This window comes from Mastigoproctus giganteus, chromosome 9 (genome assembly GCF_048544385.1).
Source record: "Mastigoproctus giganteus isolate SK-2022 chromosome 9, ASM4854438v1, whole genome shotgun sequence".
Classification (NCBI taxonomy): domain Eukaryota; kingdom Metazoa; phylum Arthropoda; class Arachnida; order Uropygi; family Thelyphonidae; genus Mastigoproctus; species Mastigoproctus giganteus.
Genome location: NC_143583.1, coordinates 132421677 through 132442973, shown reverse-complemented (window position 1 = coordinate 132442973; position 21297 = coordinate 132421677). Strand labels below are relative to the sequence as shown.

The 21297-nt window shown below is 39.4% G+C and overlaps 1 protein-coding gene across 2 annotated transcripts in view; it reads right to left on the bottom strand.

Annotated features, from left to right (window-relative positions):
- LOC150080741 (uncharacterized) overlaps nt 1-20350 on the bottom strand; it is a 45505-nt gene extending 25155 nt beyond the window's left edge. For both annotated transcript variants that reach the window (XM_090381543.1, XM_090381544.1), the window contains exon 1: nt 20121-20350. In XM_090381543.1, coding sequence (XP_090237669.1) covers nt 20121-20195 — 75 coding nt within the window. In that variant the 5' untranslated portion in view covers nt 20196-20350. The remainder of the gene's footprint in view (nt 1-20120) is intronic.
- Nucleotides 20351-21297: the final 947 nt, after the last annotated feature.

Below are 21297 nucleotides of genomic sequence, written 5' to 3'. Positions count from 1 at the left end.
AGTTTTGAACTCAATTCATCACATTCCCGACATCTAGTACAAAGAAATACTCTCTATCAGCTAGCTAAAACTCGCCATACATGCGACAACAAGTTCAAGAAAAGGGCCATAACTCATCTTTTTTAAATAAATTTAAAATTGCAAGATATCTAACTATAAATTTAGAAGAACACTGGTACTTAATTACCTTTATATACATATAATGCAGGAGTATGAATTGTGCTGTTTAGAACACTAAGTAGTTCTACAAGAAAATTTTTCTTACTTGCGACTTGCGCGTTTTCCATCAAAATTAACAATAAAAAAAGGCTCTATAAATATTAAGTTTAACTTTGTAAATACTTAGTTAAATACAAAAATACCCTAAATAAAAAGCTAGTTAAAAATAAGGGAAAAGAGCCACACAATTCTTTTCCTCCAGTGCAAACGTGGAATAAAACAGATGCTCATTAAGTCGAATTAAAAGAGTAATTTTGCAGGGAAATTAATAATCAACCCCTGGCCTGATAGCCTTGAAGGGCAATATTGCAATGTATCGAATTGTATTATTATCATTATTATTGCAATAAAATTTCTAAATGTACGAAGGCAAGACCTATTATGGGTCCAGATTACTAGCAAGATCTTAGTTAATTGAATTAATTAATTGAATAAGTTAATATAGTTTAGTTAATTGAATTTTCGTAAAGGCAGCGAGGGTTATTAAACATTAGTTTGGTATGAGTTTAGCCATATAGCGCAAAGAAGCCACAAGCTTTTGCTGCATTGGCAAAAAAAAAACCAAGTAGATAAGAAAATACAAATTATGCGCTTCCTTCCTACATAGGTAACAATCTAATTGTCTTTGAACTTACCCAATGAGGTAACTTATTCCAGTAATTAACTTTCTGCCTAAAAGAAAACTTTCTACAATCTAGGCTAAACTTCTTCCCCTGTAACTTGAACTTATGCCCCCTAGTTCCAGAATTCTCTATAACAGTGAAAATTCCACCTTCATTCATTTTACTAATCCCTCTCAGAGTCTTATAAACCTCAATCAGATCACCTCTGAGGACCTGGTTGCCAAGCTTTGTAGCCGACATAACTGAAGTCTTTCCTCGTACGATCACCCTTTTTCCAATCTCACCATGCGAGTTGCCCGTCTTAGGACCCTTTCAAGAAGCTTGATGTCTTTTTCAGATGAAGTCTTTGTACTTGAACACTGTATTCCAAGTGTTGTCTTACAATTGCCTTACACAGTGGGATTATGATCTGTCTATCTCTACAGGATAACGTTCGATAAATCATCGATAGGCTTTTTTTGTTTTACTGTAATAAGAAGATTGGTTGTTTCTGGAAGTATATTTCCTTAATATCTTATTACTTTATAATATTTAATTGGCCTATAAACGATTAAAAAACATTACTATTAATGAATTATTTCCACATCATTTTTTAGTCTCAGGAAATTTATAAAAAAATATAAACTAACAATTACGTTACCGGAATATCTTTTGAAAAGATTTTTCTGACAACGGAAATCGCTGTTTCATGAACATTGCTGTTTAAGAGATATTTCCTTGCAAGATGAGCTTATGATGAGGAAGCAGATGTTAAGCTGAAGGCATTAACCTTCAGTAGAGAAAGTTAACCTTCAGAACGTTATTCAGTACAGATAGAGAGGTCAAAATCCCACTGTGTAAGGCAATTATAAGACAACACTTGGTATACTGTGTCCAGTTATGGAGACTTCATCTGAATAAAGACGTCAAGCTTCTTGAAAGGGTCCTAAGACGGGCAACAGGCTAAAGGGGAAATGCTATGGCGCTGATAAAATTTTAACCGGAAATTCAGTTCCTGATGGATTATGTCCCAAGCTGTATCAGAAAAGATGGTAAGTGATAATGAATACTTTCTTTTGTGAATACGTTCTTTTGCATTCAGTTTCAGCAACATTAACAGCAGAAACTGATACTCGTACCCCCCCGTGGGTAGGGAATGTAAACACCGTCCTCTCCACACCGGTGAAGAAGACTGGAGTTCCAATCCAATGACTTGAGGAATTTTATGGGCCTTTTTCCACAACGTGGCTGAGTTAGTCGGTCTCAGGCGAGGGTAGAATGGTGTTTTCTCCCGGAAACTCGGGTTTTTCGTCCAGTAAATCGGCCACAGAACACATGCGATTTACAGACGCATTATATACGGCGCAATACGGCCTAAGTTGCTGATGTGTCTAAAACTCTACAACAACCAACCTTGGGTTGACTATTTGATCACCTTCTGAAGAAATATGAACTTTTATTCGTTTTGTTAATTTTTGTCGCGAAAACTTCCTTTGTTGTTATGCTGAGGGTTTTTTGGCACAAGGGCCTCCTGAGCCATATTGTGCCTGAAAACTTCATCTGAAAGTCAGTTTGCTTATAGATCATGTTAAATAACCAGTGTTTTGCACCTGTGTGCAAAATTTAACTTGCTGATAGTATGTCGCAAGTATTCTATCATATTTATGCTGTAAGTATTTTATCATATTTATGCTACAAGCATCCTAAAAATGTTCAGATTTCTCTGAAGCTGCAATCGTAGAGGCTGCTGTTAAAAGACGAGGAATTGTTGAAGGAAGGGATGCTCGCACGTTTGTGTCTCAAGCGGAGGGACAAATGAAGTGATAAGGAGATATCAGCAAGAAGCCATACTCTTTGCTGGCAACTCCTTCGGTAGATTTGTGATATGTCTCTGTGATCACAAAGTACATGCTCCTGAAGCTCTCGACATGTAAAATTATGTAAACGTTCTACGTCTTGCGATGTAGATATACGAAGGCCGCAAAATTAAAGGGACAGTCCATTACTGTTTAAACAATGGTGACATATCCGAGCTGGCTTTGCAACTTTCTGGCACTGAAGATGGCAGTGTTTATTGCATTGGGAAAACCACTAACATGCTTGAAATACTGGAAAGTGAATATGAAGGCACTGTGGAAGTCGATCAACCATCTTACGAGGAACAGTATACCAATCACAAACAAGTGATGATGTCCAGTCCAATTACCAGCCAACTCTAAAGCAAAAATTCGAAAAATCCGTTTCATTTAAGGGCAGACAGAAAGCTGTGCAAATCTGGATGAATAAAGGAGGCAGGAACGTGAGTTTGTTCACGGTGAAAAAGAATTTTTCTCTTTCTAAAATCGCAACGTGAGTTCTATAGATTGAAAGATCAGACATCATCTGAGCTTTCAATCTACAGAAGCGGGGGAATGGCAACTGGTCAATGATTGACACAAATTAAAATTTGGACGTTTACAGTTGGTACTGGTAACTAATATTTTGAATACAGGAGCTGATATGATCGGTTAGTGAGCAAAATTGCAGATAAGGTTTCAATATAACAAAGTTAACAGTTTCCTGCTGAGTTCTTTGGAAAGAAAGGAAATGGTTTGCCTTTGGCATTTTTTCAATACAAACGTCTTTCCCGAAAAAATACCGGTTCTTAGAAGAGGGACAACTGGTTACTTAATTTTTCACACGGCAACTAGATTGAATGAGATACACATTCATTAAAAATTTAACTCGATATCATCTCAGTTACAGATGGCGCTCATTTAATAAAATAAAGGTAAATGCTTTGAATGCCATGACGAATTCAGCTTCCTGGATGTAGCACCTTCTACACGTACAGGCTTGAAATCTTTCCAGCCAGTGGAAAAAAATCTATGAGGATGGCAAACGAAAATCGCCGCTTCATCTATAAAAAGCTCCCATGTGCCGTTTTCCAGGTTTTTGCCAATTTGTTAGCAAGAAACTTTGGGGACGTAAATCATTTGTGCAATCAGATCATAAATCGGATCGTCTCAGTTATATTATTAGATCGGATCAGTTTAATTACTAATGCTATTATTTTAATCTGACAGATCATCTAACTATCACATCATAGAGATCTGATAGAGATCAGTATAAGTGACATTGCCTGTTATTTCAACAAAGAAAAAGCTCTGGATCAATATTTTTAAATCAATGGCAAAGAATAGTATTTCTTCAAGCATTAATGACACAACAAATAAAATTTAATTTGAGGGGATGAATTCAGAACAAAAGTGCTTTCATAAGTGAAATTTGAATAATCTGAAGCCTCGTAAATCTACATTTTTCCACTTTCGCTTCATCCTCGTGAAAATCATCACCAATGCTGATAGATTTTTTAACCGAGCTAAAAGACAATTTTAGCGATATATTTCAAGAACACTTTCCAAGGATTTATCTTTGTAAGGGTTGTTTTACAGCACTTCACCAGGGGATGATTTTGCGTGTAATGCAAGACTGCCCTCTAGGCGCACTCCTCGGATGTTGGTTATCGTATTTGTAGAAGGATATTTCATAACAGACTCCCAGTGATAGGATATGAACGAGTATAAATAAATAAATACATTTTATTTATTGCACAACGATGAATTCATCGATACTGTTGTAAAAACCCATCTAGAAAACATAACCCAACTTTTCTTCGGGTTCATTTATCTCTCCTCCTCGAGTTTTCTAACATAGACATGTAATGCGATGCACTCAACTCACTAAGCGTGAACTATCCATGCAGTTTTTAAATCACAATAACGTCTCAGGAAAATTGAAATGTCTCAGTGCCATTAAAAATAATTTTTAATTTTTTACACTGTTTAATCATGTTAATATTACTCTAGTTATTGCCGCGCTTGAGTTGCCATCTCGCTTATGGTCGCACCATTCAGATTGTGTGGGAGGGCCCTTGGAAAAGACAGAAGTTATTGGATTGAACAACTGCTAAAATTAGGTGCAGAGAGATCAGTTTCTGAAAGACTATTAAAAGATAAAAATGCAGTCTGATACCTTTTAGTTAAACGACGCAATATGATCATATAGCGCCATCTAAAAGGACATATTGCAACGCATCAAGTTGTTTTCTAGCTGGGCTTTTTCCTGTTTGAAGATATTATTTTATTTTTTTACAACTAACTAGATATGTTTTTCATTTTTTAAATCCTCTACTTAATTATATATTTTTAAAAGCATTTGTATTTAAAGCTCAGTATTTTTAACTGTAGAATTTCATTTTATAAATGTCCAAAAACCTACTGTTTTCTTGATAGAATCTTTTCTGGACTTTTCCATTCTGTTCTTATTAGCGGACTCATATAATGGTAAAGAAGTATTTTTAAAAATTCTCAAATTTTCCGTCACAAATAAAAATCCGCCACAAATACAGCGTCTGTACTCTGTACGCACGAAAGTTGTTTTATTTTATGTGAAAACATCCTTGGCTTGGAGGATGTTCAAGGGTTGAGCCTTCAAAGTCGTTAAGTCTGCTTTTTGAAATTCTAAGAGAAGTAAAGGTAACTTTCTGGAGTGCACAACTTTGCATCATTTTCATACCATAATCGATCACAGTATCACAAACAGCTCCAAATGTATTTTTCAGAAATTGTCGTTAAAATTCTTTATAGGAGTTACGGTCATGTTCAATGTTCTTGTAAATGAGTTCATGCTGGACTACTGTTGAAACTTGTGGAGGGCCTAACAACAAGCGATTGAGCTGAAATATGATTTTGTTTCTTTTTGGATGATGCAATCGAAGCTGGTTGTTGCAGCATTCTCTGTCTAGCCGGTTCAGAAATCATTGAAAATCCTCAGGTAATTCATTAAACTCAAATTTTCTGGATCGAAATCTTCAGGAAGTTCTTGAATGTAATTTCGTGACGTCGACGGTACAGTTTCTTGATAAGAAGTCGATGCAGAAGGTTGATGTTGGTCAAAATCTTGAGAAGCAAATTTTATTAAACTCTGCAGTTTTTTAGGTTCTCTTTGTTTTTGAACTCGTTGTTTTGTCGACATGAGAGGCTTCTTTGGTGGCTTTCAAGCTTTTATTCTTGAATAATATTACTACCCGCTACTTACTCTACCGAATCAACGTTAGTGACTCAGTTAGTGTCATTTAGAAAGTGACGTTATTTGCGTCATTTCCGTCTGAAATTTTGGTTACTAATTCGTTTGCTTCAGTGTGAAAATGTAGTAGGCGTCGCCAAAGATGTTTTCACATCAAAACCGGCGTTTCAAACAAACTGGATGATTTTTATACCAGGCAACTAAGGCCAGGAAAAATAATGAAGTCACTGGTTAAAGAAGTAATGCAAGATCATCTAGACAAGACTGCAGTTATACTTCAGACAGAGGATGGGTTTGGTAAGGGGGATGTCTTGTCTGACCAATTTGATTGGATACTACGATATGGTTACAAAGGAAATGGATGCGAAAAATAATTTTGATATCATATACTTGGACTTCAGGAAAGCTTTTGATACAAATTGGAGAAGTATGGCATTAAGAGCAAGTTGCTGTTATGAATAAGGGTGGGAGAAGACAGAGAGTGGAAATCAATGGGCACTGCTCTTCGTGGACTAATGCTATTAGTGGAGTTCCCCCCAGGGTTCGGTGTTGGGTCCATTGTTGTTTTGTATATTTATCAATGATACTGAAGAAGGTATATCAGGCTTAATATCCAAGTTTTCAGATGATACAAGGGTTTGCAGGGTGGTTAATTAGAGTATGCTACTGCAACAGGATCTGGAAAAGTTAGGCAGACGGACTGGGAAATGGCAATTGAAGTTTAACATTGACAAATGCAAAGTACTGCGTATGGGTAGCAATAACCCGAGAATAATGTAACAATTGTGTGATACTGCATTCAAATGGTAGTGCAAAATGAATAAGACCTGTAGGTAATTGTATACTCAGATATGGCGTTCTCTCAGAAATGCAGACAGGCTCTTAGGACAGCTCATGGGGGCCTTGTCAATCTTATACAGGAATTTTGCTAGTAGTGTTAAGGAGGTGATTATACCATTGCATAAGGCAATGGTCAGACTACATGTTGAGCACTGCATAGAGCTCTAGAGGCTTCATTTTAGGAATGATGTAAAGTTACTGGGACGAGTACAGAGAAGGGCAACGAGATTGGTAAAGGGAACAAAGGAGTGCTCTTACCAAGAAAGGCTCCAGTTCTGCAAATTGCAGCGTCTGGAGACTAGGCACCTGCGAGATGATCTGATTTAGGTGTTTATGGCGTTGAATTGTTAGCAAGCTGAATGCTAATGGGATTCTTTCTCTTGTTCAGAATACGCACAGCACATAAGGGGCATAAATTCAAATTGAGAAAGGATGGTTGCAGACTAGATGTGCGGAAGTTTGCCTTCAGGCCAGCGGGTGGTTGATTGCTGGAACAAACTTCCATCTGTTGTTGTTGTGGAAGTTGATAATTTAAATAAATTCAAGGAAGAACTAGATAAACTATTGGCCGGAATGGATAATGAAACGGGAAGGTTTTTTTTTTTTTTTGCTGATAATATATAAGCTCGCCATCTTGCATCATATGCCTCTACTAATGCTACTGCTAATGATGTATCAGTGTATTCAGTGGGCTTTATCTGTTTACTGAATGAAAAACTCGATTATTCTGAGAAAAAACCATGCTGTCTTCACCCGACACCCGCTAAATCGGCCACAGCGTGAAAAAAGCCCATAAAAGTTCCCCCTGTTGTCTACAGGAGACTCGAATTGAAACCATTTCCATAATGTGTGAAAGAAATAATCATTATGCTAATCGCAAGGGCTGAAAACACAGATACGGTTGGTTTGTACTACTCAATTTTCTCTGCCTAAGAAAAAAACGTAACAATATTTATAAACCCTGAATTTAGAATTTCTAATATAAAAATTGAAAGAACGCGAAAATATATAACTGTAAGATTAACACTAAAACTATATTTTCAATTAATTCTATACAAGAATTAATTAAAATGAAATGGGATAGAACTGAGACAGTAATCATTAACTGAAACCATTCCAAACACAACTTGCACATCTTCGCCGTTAGCGTAGCTAGTTTTAAATATCGCTGGGTATAAAACGCTCATGAAGCGAACGAGATTACTTTAGAGAGAACTGTACTAAATCACAATCTTTATAACCATTTTAATAGCTGCTAAGCGAGATTTGCCTTCATCTCACGCATTCCAGCGGACTTTTATATCACCGGAAATTGATCGAAGACGTTCTCCATCACACAGGGATTTAAAGTTCCATATAAGAAAAGACGGAGATGTCCTGAATTTGCTTTGCAAAATGAGCAATCAAGCGAGACTGTTCTTAACAGACACGACGTTTATGGCTGAAGTTAGGGGTGCGGTAAAGAAAGAATTCAAGAAAAAGGAAAGCAAAGAGCAAGTGGAAGATTATCGCCCGTGTTAAAATAAGCGCCCGTTCTTATTGTTATTCGTAGCTTGGAATTCGTTATCTGCTTCAACCCTGTCAGGGTATCGTGGGCTGTAATAATAAAATATGACTATACAGCACACATCTCACGATAACTTCCATCTCTCGGAGATCCCCAATCGTAACTTTCTTAGAGACGAAAGTGGAAAAGCGTAAAAAAAATTTAACCATAAATGAATCTATATGCATTGCACTTGGAACGGCATCTCGAAGATGATAAGAAAGACGGAAACTCACCTGCCTCGTTCGATCCTTTCCTTCTACGCTATTTCTAAAACGTTAATGAGGGAAAAAGAAAAATTAAACAACCAAGGGAAAGAACTTAAGAAACAAAACCTACCAAAAATAAATAAAAATGAAAAATCGGATAATAACGCGTTCTTCTTCTCATCCTCCTTATTTGTTTAATCTGTGTACATAAATAAGAAGTTATACTTTTTTTTCTTTTCTGTTCTTTACGTAACAAAACCTTTTTCTTCATCCCTTTGGGCTACTGATGGATCCGCGCATGTGTTTATTCAGGACGAAGCCGAATGGCGTATGTGAAATTATTTCCTTCCATCTATCTCTACATCTTGACGGAAAAAGCAAACATTCTATCAAAAGGAGACCGGAGACACCAATGTTGTCCGTCTGTGGCCGTTCTTTGGAAGTGTGGGCACAATTTCCCCAAGAACTTACAGCTTCCTTCAAGAATATATCAGTATAAAGTGAAAAGAGCTCGAGAAAAACGAATCCTCCATTTATTCATTGGAAGAAATGAGTTTCGTAACCCGCCAAAGCAATCACCGAGGTTTACGGACTCTTTTGACCTGAGAGTTGATAGAAGAGTTCCCTGAAGGTTAGAGGGAAAGAGAGAGAGAGAGAGAGAGAGAGAAAATATTGCAGAACCAAAACAAAGTTTGTTTTTTCATCCTCCAGAGTTACAGTTACAACTGAAGAATCTCTCTTTCTCTTAGAAAGGAAGAGAATGAAAAATCGTTGTTATAAAAATCATTTTCTCATGCCTGGAATTCCTCACTAGAAACTATTACACTATGGTTATGTACCCTCCTCACGCGTACATCGTACATACGTGCGTGCGTGTGTAATTGCACGAACTTTCTTTTGACTTCAATTTAAAAGCTATCGGGAAAAATTGATTTCCATTCCCATGTTTTCCTTTCATAACGCTGCTCGACTGCAGCGATGAAACGAGCACGTGCAGCAAAGAGATCGTTATGAGGCCACCAGACAAAGAGGGAGGAAAGTACAATTTCTTTTAACCCAATAGTTAGTGTCTCTTTTTATTAAACTTGTTTCGCTTTTAAGCTAGAAATTTAATGACGCGGTAGGTAATAAATTTTAATACCAGCATTAATGTTTTCGGTGGTGTTCTTCTGGTGTATAAAGAAAGCTAAACATAAACGGCACGCGACTAGCTGTATCCCTTTCCAATTACGCTTAAACTGTAGTACACTGTACGCGAAAAGAGTTTAAAAACTTCAGATATCATTGCAGGAACATTAATTCTTACGACAGTAGGTCTGCCCTTTAAGATCCGATACTTTTCACCAAAGTTTTTAAACGTAAAACTTCAAAGAACTTCAAACTAAGAACTCCAGACGTAAAGATTCCTAGCACAAAGGTTCCATTTTTGTTATTTGGAACTATCTGTCGTAGTGCTTTTCCCACGGACAAAGCATTACTCTTCCCTTCTGCAAGAATTGGAGATGGTCTCAGAAAGTGTCAACAGGACCAATAAGCACAGCAAAATTTTTCACTGGGGCACCCTTATCTTGAACCTGTGACAACCTGCTCTTGTCTTTATTCTACCCTTACCATGTAAAATAAACACGTTGTTGACCAGTTTGCTGCTGTCGGGACTCACCATAAATCAATTTAATCCATTTCAGTATAACTTCGAGCTGAATAAAAAAAAATTTCGTATTTTGTAAGTGGGGCTGCAGCATGGGATCTGTCTAAGATAGGCTGTAATCTTGTAATGGCCATGGAAATAATATCTACAAAGTTACATCAATCACTGTCTACCCAAAGGGTGAGCAGTGATTGATGAAGATTTTCATTCATTCATCCATCTTGGATTTAAACAATGATTGCCCAATGGGAACATAGGCGAAACGGTAAAATTTGTTTTTCTGTTCGCTCAAGTGGACTATCTGTAAATGAATATTGCAAGCTGGCAATCATTTGACAACTGATATTGTAAATCTAATTGGCTCCTAGTCATATTCTAGACGAAACACTGTGTACTTCTACCCGTGTGACATTTACCTTATTATCGAAGAGAGGCGCTGACGTTTTTCATTCGCTGCGCAGCGGGAAAGAAAGTTTCTAAGAGTTGTGTTGTTGTTTTAGATTAAGTGCCAAGGCAGCTATAGCCATGCAACGTATCATTTTTAGTAACCATCAAAATCTGGTGCGGCATAAGACTATTAATTTCCGAATTGTGTGTATGTATATATATATACACTGTATCCAAAAGTTAAGTTACAACTATTCTATTTTTATACTGATGAAGCCAAATGATGCAAGGAAACGACCTATTCTTCGTTAACAAAAGAAAAAAAAACCGACCACAATTTGCCGATTACTAAAAAGTAGCTGTCCAATTTCGCTTTGACCTTTGTCACCCCCACTACCTCAATTACCTTAGGAGGATAGTTATTCCGATTGCCAACAACACGTGCATGAAGGTGAACTTCATGAGAAGATGTCATCTGTTGCTTCCTAATTTTTTTATATATTTGTGCCCCCTCTTCTAGTTTCATCTACCAATGCCAGTTTATCTTCCTTCTTCATTTTGCTTATTCCTTAAAGGAATTTAAACACCTCTCAAGCACACCGAGACTAGATACCGCTATACCTGAGGAGGATAGTCTCCACGCTCTGCATTCCATGTCTTCTAAGACGATCCTTAGAGGAGCAACCCTTAACACTTCCAGCCAATCTAGCTGCCCTTCTTTAGATCTTCTCTAGAAGTTCTATGTCCTTCTTTTTTTTTGAGTGGCCTCCGGATCGAATACAGTATTCCAGATGTGGCCTCACCAACGTTTCATAAAGTGGAATGAAAAATATCATTCTCCCTACTGGAAAAGGTCCTATTGATCACTGACATATATTGATCAGTGGACATAGTGTTATTGTTATGCGGTTCCCGTGGTTTCCCACAAATCCGCGTTAAATACTCTGTTAACATAGCAAAGCCAGTCAGTGTGGGTTATGTGTGAGTAGTGTGTTGTTTGACTGGCCTCTTCGTTACTGGGAGGCGCGATCACCAGGAAGGAGCCTCCCAGCATCCGTCCACTGGCATGAGGAGCCGGACCAGGGAGTAAAAGAGTCGTCCACACTCCTGCAGAAGCGAGAGTGGGGAAGGCCAAGGAAAGAGCACAGAAGAGACAGGAAAGTGGAAGACATTGATCACTGACAGTAAACCTAAACCTTCCTAGCCACCTGCTTACATTGCAAAGAAAACTCCATCTCTGCTTGTATTATAACTCTTAAATCTTTCTCGCCTACCTTTAATTAAGCCTTTCCTAGTCTGTAAATCACCCCCAGGGATTTCTTTTCTCCAAATGCAAAACCTTATATTTAACAGTATTAAAGTTCAGTTCCCATTTTTCAGACCATATGATGGACTTATCTAAGTCATTCCGAATTGTTGTAGTTGTAGGGTTTAGGCATATCAGTAACTTAGACCATATTGCTCCGTATATATGTCTGTAAATTATGTGTGTTCTGTAATCGATTTGCTGTTTGCTGAACGAAAAGCTGAGTTTCAGGGAGAAAAAAAATCGTGCAGCCCTCTCCTGAAACCGAATAACTCAACCACGTTATGATAAGGATCATACAAATTCTTCATGTTATTGACAGGATTCGAACTCGAGTTTTCCCCGCCCCCAGTGTGGGGAGGACGGCAATTCTATTAATTGTGCTATTCATGAGAGCGTCATTCTGAAGCAGCATAATCCTAATCCACATTATTTTCCATCCTACCTTCCTTAAATCATTAGCTGTTGTTGTTGTAGGGTTTTTAGGAGCATCAGTGACTAAGGCCATATTGCTCCGTGTGTACTGTCTGTAAATTGCATGTATTCTGTGGTCGATTTTCTGTTTGCTGGACCAAAAACCGTGCTACCCTCGTCTGAGACCGACTAACTCAACCAAAATGTGAAAAAGGCCCATAAAAATTCCTCCCAGCTTTTCCAACCGGTGTGAGGAGGACGGCGATCCAACTAACTATGCTACCCACGAGGGCTAAATCATTAGCAGATTCTGATAGTTTCCTTGTATACAATCGTCAATATCACTGACGAAAATCAGAAACAAGAAGAGAACTCCAGAATTGAACTCTGAAAGTCCCCACTGGTCCACTCCGAAGAACGCCTGGTTATTACAACTATTTGAGAGGCCGCCGTAGCCTAGTGGTCAGGCGCGCGGGTGCATAAGTACACGTGCCTTGAGTGACCGGGGTTCAAGCCCGTGACTGCTGAATACGGTGCTGTTTCTTGTATTCTGTCTATCTTGTGAACTCCTCTGACCGTTTGGTCGTCCCGGAGTATAAACAGAAAATTTATTTATTGATTTATTTGTCTCCTATGCCCTCGTATACAGCTCAGTTGGTATAATCACCGTCCTCCCCATACTGGGTGGAAAAGATATGAGTTCCAATCCCGTCAATGACGCGAGGAATTTTTATGGGTTTTTTTCTCAACGTGGCTGAGTTAATCAGTTTCAGGCAAAAGGAGCATGGTTTTTCTCCCAGAAATTCAGGTTTTATGTCAAGCAAACAATAAATCGACTGTTTGTTGGACCCAATTAACAGTTTTATTATATGAGGCGCAATATGGCCTAAGTTGCTGATGCGGCTAAAACTCTAAAATAACAACACAATCAGAGCCATGATGTACTGTGGTAGTCTGATGGCTTTAACTGCCTGAATATAAACAACCCAATTATTTCTCAGCCAAGAGACATATACTGAGTGATCACTGAATTATGGCCACCTACCTAATACCAGGTTGGGCAATTTCGCACGGATAACAGTCGCTATTCTCGTAGGCACTGACTCCACTAGATGTCTTCAGCCGTCCGTAGGGATCTACAGCTATGCTGTCAGAACAGATGACAGTTGCGTGTCCGTACACCTCACTTCCTGTTCCAAAATATCCCACAGATGTTCAATTAGATTGAGGTCAGACGAATTTGGAAGCCAATCAAGGTGGGTGATATCTTCACTGTGTTCCTCTAACCTGTCAACGTGTCATCGTGCACAGTGCGAGCCGATAACACGGCGCATTATCGTCTTGGAAGATTCCGTTTCTATCTGGAAAAAAAAATGCAACCTGGCAGGGTGCGCATGGTCTCCTAAGAGCTGCTGGTAAACCTCATCAGTGAAATGTTGGTCCATACCCACCTGGGATCCTTTTTCTTGCCAGCAAAATATGCCCCATATTAAGCAAACATCGCCACCTGCTTGGATAGTGGGCATCGTACACGATGGATCCATGAACTCGGGTTGCTTGCGTCACACAAGAAGACATTCGTCGGCGTGTTGCACCAACACACTTGTTTTCAGTCCTCCAGTGTCCAACCAGGTGTTGTTGATACCACAGCATTCGCCTTCGACGATGATCAGAGGGCACCTCGGCACCTCTTGGATTGTCTGTTGTGGAACCCCCACATGTCTGCGTTTCCAGCGCGTCATCATATGGGATATTGTTTTTGCATTCCCCATATTGTATTGCGATGTCAACTGTCGCACAGTGATCTGCCGTTGAGCCCGTACAACGCGCTGCGCCCTTCATTCGGCAAGAATATCCACTCGCGTAATCATTTACAGTTTTGATGGCGGGAAGTGGTTTGACGCGTTAGACACCATTCTTTGTACACCTTAACCACAGTGGGCCGTGAACAACCGACAAGACGTGTCGTTTTTGATATGGAAGCACCCGATGCACGAGCTCCCACAATCATGTCCTTTTGAGACTCCCTAATATCTTAACTACTTGGAAGATCACTTTGACTTGCACGGCCAGATGCAAATGACCACTGCTCTAGCGTACGAAGCTGTTCAGATCGTTATACTGCGAGCTGTGCGGCATTACGAATGGGGTGTCACAGTTCAGTGATCACTGAGTTTAGATCACTTAAATTAAGAAAGAATGATTGCCTTCTGGAATGAATTCCGCTTAATCACGTGGAATTAAAAACGCAAATTTAACGAAACGGGAAATAAATAAAAAGAAATTGAGTATTGCGTTTAGAAGTATTTTTCTTTATTTTACAAGTATGCTTTATCTTATTCGTCAATGATTTATTTATTTATTTATATACAGACTTCTCACACACAGGGCACACAGACCCGAAATTGGTGAGAACTCTGAGAGTTATAGAATCAATACAGAACAGTAACAATAAATACAAAACTAGAATTAAAATATATACAAAATGTAGATTAACAAAAACAGAGTAAGGAGCAATTCTTATAAATGGATTAAGTGTAAAATCAATGTTGTAATTATTCAATACCTGAAGGAAATGAAACAGAGGAGTTCCAAGTGATGAGGAAGTACGAGGAACAGGCAGTGAGAAATTAGTTTTGTAAGGAGAATTCAAACTGGGTACAGTGAAAGGTATTTGTTCAAGAAGAGATGGAGAATCGATAACAGAGTTTATGATATCGTAGACAAAAAGAGACCAATGGAGTTGTCGTCTGGAGTGAAGAGGAACGATTCTCAAGCGATCAGATAGTTTATTGATTAGAACTTCGTTTCCTTGAGTCACCCAATACTAGGACGTCTCGTTAATTGCCTGCGTTTGTTTCAAAATATAATACTTTTTTGCGTCCTCTTACTGGAGACAAGTTTCTGAAGTATTTTAAACCAATCAAAAGAACATTCCAAAGGAAGTTTGATAAAACTCGGAAACTTGCCTCCAGGACGAGGAGACTACACAATGCATTTAATCAGTTTTAATTAACAAAACACACGTAAAACTTCGAGCAGTCCTAATTTCCAACCACCGCATTAACTAGAACCGTCGTATGCAACTCCCATTTCACCTGGAATATTACAAGAGCACCCACCCTACTCTTTCTCTGAACTGATTAAACCATAACATTGCAGTCCTGTTATGAATATTCCATTTCTGCTTGTTTAATCACATAATTGTGCAATTTCTCCAAGGGAACTCATGCCATAACAAAACTTCAACGTAACCTCTTTTTGTGATAAGCAGTTTTGAAATGTCATTCCATTTACAAAGTTTTTGAATGGCCTGACGAAACCATTCTGAGGCCCTTTCTTCGGGCCCTTTTTAAACTGGTTTTTCTGTTCTGTTCACCACCAAAATGGGAATATCAACCCTTTTGCTGTTAGCAATTATATTAATAAGATTATGGAGATATCAAAAAGAAATAATAATAATGCTTACAAAATTAGCAGCATTCATAATAATTTAAACTTCAATTCATAAAGATGAGGAAGAATTATACGTTAAGATGCAAAGATTGATGCGCTGTTAAAATAATTATCGGATTACCGAGCATTTCAAAAGTTGCTCATAGCGAAGTGAAATTCTTTCGAAAAACAACCTCACTGGAGAGTTAAGAAGCCTTGAAGCCTGATTAAAATTATTAAATAATTACTTGCTGAGTTCTAGACGGCGATGAAGTTAGAAAACATTTCTTCCCAACTGAAGTGTCCTTTGAGAAGTTCAATTATAGAGGAAGAATGAACTTGTTCCCAAAATGAAAATTGACCATTTTTTGCGATATGTCAACAAAATCAAATTACAGACGTTGTATCAAACGGTTACTACACCGATGAGCCAAAACATTATGACCACCTACCTAATATTATGTTAGTCCTCCCCGTGCAGCCAAACAGCTCGTACCCGGCGAGGCTACAAGATTTCTAAATGTGTCTTGTGGTATCTGTTACCAACACGTAACCAGCAGATCCTTTAACTACTGTAAGGTCCGTGGCTGAGACACCGCAGATCGGAGTTGCTGTTCCAACACAAACCACAGATGCTCGATGGGATTGATGTCTGCGGAATTTGGAGACCAGGGCAATACCTGGAAGTCTTCCTCATGTTCCGCCAACCAGTCTCGAACAATCCGGGAAGTGTGACATGGCGTATTATCCTGCTGAAAGACAGCACCGCCAGAGGCCAACACCGTTGCCAAAAAAAGGCTGCTGAGGCCCAACGTTGCCCCCACCTTCCCCCCGTGGAGGCAGACCAGGAACCCAGTAGTTTTAGTTTCACTCTGGCAAGTCCTGCCACCTAATTTCCTGAGATTTCAGTGGCTAGGACCTATAAAAAAAAAGAAGTATTCTTATATTGTATTATACATACGCATACGCATACACCCACACACACACACAACGTGCATACCAGCGTCAATCGTGGGGGTTGATGTCGCTTGAGTTGATAGGCCGGGACGTGGGCGAAGATATTTTGGATGTGTTTAAATTTAGGTGTGTGGGGGCTTCGCTAGCGTGAAGATAGAGAGGGAGGAGGCTGAATACTGGTGAGGGAGAAAGAAGTATGGGGCCAATAGGGAAGACAGCCCCAAGTTTCAATGCCCCACCAGAGTAGGAATGAGGGTGGAGGAAGAGAGAATCGTTCCCCCGGGAAGTAGGGTTTAAAGGTGAAGGGGCTAGGGTGCCCTCTTCAGGCTACCGCAAGGCTTTGGGAGCTAGGCTGCGGTTTGTTCTCTCTATTCCTGTCCACTTATTTCAGGTTGGGATGCTAATGGGACAAGCCCCATCCTTTTTTTTTTCTTTCTTTCTTTCTACCTTTCTTTTCTTCTTTTCCGTTCATTCTCTTTTCTTCTACAGTTTTCTTTTATAGGAGTTGTCTCTTTGTTATGCAATTTGTTGATGATACTGTACTATCAGTTTCGATGTATGGCAATTAACACCTTTCTCCTTGTGAAGAGGTCCTGTGCGTACTGGGAAAGCATCGATGAGCCGTGGTCGTCCGACTCCTCGCAGGCGGTTCTTGGTTTCCCCTCCTCGGACCACTTTCAGTAGGTACTAACCACGGCTGACCGCGAGCATCCCACCAGCCGTGCCATTTCGGATATGCTCGTGGCAGGCATAGCTAGCAAGGTTTTCCCCCAGAAACTGGGGGTTTTCGTCCAGCAAACAGACAAATCGACATTAGAACACATACACAATTAACAGACATAAGACACAGCACGCCAGATGAATTTAATTATTCGGGTGGCCTAAATATAATAGTTTGGTTTTGGATATGCTCTGACCCAGTCGTCTGGCTATTACAATTTGGCCTTTGTCAAACTCGCTTAAGTCCGCTGCCTTTCCCATCTGAAGAACAAGAGCAACACTGATTAACAGATCTCAGTATCAGGTGTTTTTTTATACCATGTCTCGACCCGCGCACGCGCCATAGTTCACCTGCAGTTGCTTCGATTTGCATAACGCCTCGCTGGGCATACTGTTTTGGCTCATCAGTGTATATCTAAGCGTTTCTCTAAAAGCCTCGAGATAGATTTATATTTGTCTGCGCGAATAGCACAGTAGTTATAATAACCGACCTCTTCACAACGAGTTTAAATAATATAATACACATTAGTGGATGAAGCTGTTCTCAGGAAACCATAATATGATTTTTTTATGCAAATTTCAAGAAATCGGTGTGAAGGAAGGTTATTCCAGAGAACGGAAGTGAAAGGGATAAATGAGGAAAAGAAAAAGTTCGTTTTGTGAGTTTGGAGTTGGATACTGAACGGATGCTGGCTGCTTGCAGCACGTGTTCAGACTGGTTCCGAAGAGAGTGATGGAATTTCAGATGCCCGTTCAGAAGAACGGTGCTCGTGGACATATCTATAGAAAAGGATTGGAGCGGAAACTGGACGTCTATGAAACAGAGTAGAGAGAGATTGTAGGAGCTAAGTATTAATTAACCTGATTACTCTTCATTCATTACTTCTGGATTCATTCATATTTAAAGAGGATGAAGTGAATATCTCCAAACACAGAAGTGAAGCTCTCTTCATCCCGTGTGAAATCTCCAGTTTTTAAGTGATAAGTCCCAGGATGGATTTGCGTCTTTAGAATGTGAATTGGATTATTTGAAGTGTTCAATGTAGTCTATCGACCGTAGAATACATGAACATTCCAAATAACTCAATTCACATCCTGTTTTTCGGGATGAAATATTTCAGTATTTTTAGGAAGAACCATTCAACTCTCGCCTGAGAACTAACCGAACCATATTGTTGAAAAAAAAACTGATAAAAGTTCCTCCGATCTGGACAGGACAGGTTCGACGTAAGTGAATATATACACAGTGATGAAAATATAGAAATGTGTTGGATGGTGAAAGAGAAACAGGTGTACTCAGCAGAGTTCGCCGAGAAAGCACCACCTGCTACTGCTGCCCGCAGAGGAAGACAGCGAGCCCTCTGTTTAGAGCAGGCAGAGACAAGTTTATCAGCAACATATATCTTTCCTGTTTGGTGCCTGGAGTCTTATGTAAACAGGCGTTTAACATTTCACGTTCAATGTCAACTTATGGGTGGAGGATAACTTCTGTCCCACGACAAACACTCCTTCATCAACGGAACTGTGTTGAAACAGGCTAAGCTCAGAGTTTTCTTCACTCCAGACGAGCGAGGCCATTTCTCCTTTTTCTTATTGTATGCTGTTATTGATGGCGTAATAAGTCTGTCTCCAATGTCCGTAACAGCCAGCGGCAGGAAACATATTTTCGGCTTTGCTGAACTGCCAATAGGTGAAGGAATTGCTTCAATCGTAAAATATTTCTTAACAGCAGACAGGGGGCGAAATTGAGAAAGTTTCGCATGCATCGAATCGTTGCTCGAGCAGTCAGTCAGGCAACGAAAAGGAAAGTTAAATGAACGATAAAACAAAAGCGGAAGTGGGCAAACAACTGCCCTTCCCCGCTTTTATCGGTGAACTTCTAAACTGCATCTAATGTATAAAGAACCGAACTGAATCTCAGAGTAAAGAGAGCACCGATCCAACGAAAAGACCGCTGAAGAAAACAGTTGCATGCACGGATTGTGCTTCACTACGTTTGTTTCTTTTTGTATTATTCCATCCAGAGAAGGTTGAGAAGTATAATCTTTCTCTCAAGTACCGTCTCTATTGTTTTATACACTGTATAAAAGAAACCTTAACGTCCTAGGTCACGCTACGCCGGTTTCACTACTGGTCACCATTTGGAAAAGTCTTAGTTTTGACTCCGTTACAGACCAGAGGCTTTTTTATTTTCACTCAGGCTGTTGTTACTCGTATGAAGCCGGATGGATAGTGCTATTGTCTTTAAAAGTACATTCAAACGAGCCTAGAATGCCACAATGTACAGTTACGATATATTGACTCCTCATGAGTGAGTTCCCTTGGTGATTAACTTACATTGTGAAAAACTGAATTAACATTAACTGATTATATTCTACGCCATTTAACAGGTTTAATCATGCAGTAATTTTAATCGGCTCTCAAGTGTTCTGCTGCAATGGTCACTTATTAATGAGATGCTAATAACTATCGATTAAAAAATAGTTCTAAATGAATACTTGGAGTGAAATCTCTCTCTCTCACTGTGAAATATTCTTTCTCAGTCATTCCTTATATATTTCACGTGGAACAGAATCTTTCCTCGTGCTGATGAGGAACAGACGGAAAAATTTTGTCTTTTGACTTTCTTCAAACTACGTGACCAACCCCTGGTTGCTTTTTCAATGTCGAGTCACATGCCGAACTCTTCTCCACTCTTCCCCCTCAACAAAGAGTTTGGGAGCTGAAATACTACCCCCACCGGTTAGGATTAAAAGAAGGGCCAACTTACCATCGTGTATATCCCACAGGCAAAACTTCCATTCCTTACGGACTTCCAGCAGCAACAAGTCTTAAGGATTGCCATTGCTCATCCAACCAGCGGTGGCTCGGAACAGATAGAAACTTCTCCGGATCTTTTACCATCACGCGAACTGCTGCACTTGTGATGTACAGCCATCTAACAGGAAACACCGCACGTGTCTCACTTTACGGGAATATCCCCACTGCACAACCATCACCACGAACACCAGTCTTCGGAATAAGCACTTCTCGGTCCCCTCTCCTGACCAGCGGCTTTTCATTACTCCGAGAACAACACTGTGGAGTTTGCGCAGCGAACAGCCAATGAGAAATGTTCCACTTTTAAGCGAAAGCGTTGAACTCTGATCCAAAAAGTGTATTATTTGCAGCATCCACTTAACAGGAAACGTTTCGTGCATTCAGGCGGGCATGAATTAAATTAAAACGAGCCTTTTTGTTTGAAGAAAACATTTAACAGGTTCAATCATGGATTTCCAGAGACGTTTAGTTAGCTCTCCACTAATAGTGCAGTTTGGTTGATAAAACGAAATCAATGAAACTATTTTTAATGGAGTTTTCTGTTTGCCAACGGAAAAGCAAACTTACATGAGCTCGCTAGCTCTCTCTCTCTCTCTCTCTCTCTCTCTTTAATTTAAGTATACTTCCGATAACTCTGGGGCACTCTGCGTTATCCTAGCATTACCTTATTCACGTAACTCTCTGGCTGCTGTGCACACAGTAAAGGTAGAAGCCTGCAGGGCAAAACGAAATATCGGTGTCTAGTGAGAAATGCTAGTAGGAATTAGTGAAAGAATTTAATCCGCCAAAAAATGCAAATATTTCAACACTCGGTAACCAACTGAAAGGAAAGGTAGACTACATACATAGCTAGTTGTTTTGAATGAGGCAGAGGAACAAATATCCCTTCCTCTCTATAGATAAACATATTCATATAAAAATCTGCGTATCAGAGAAGAGACAAGCAGTGTCTCTTAAGCTTTAACCCTTTCTAATGGGTTAAATGGGTTAAATCAAGAGCAATATCCCAGTTTGTCTGAAACGTAAAATAATGAATCAATGTATACTCCCCACCATGACTTATGGAAGTGAAACTTGGGCACTCACCAAAAGAATGGAAGAGAAGCTAAGAACTACACAGCGAAGAA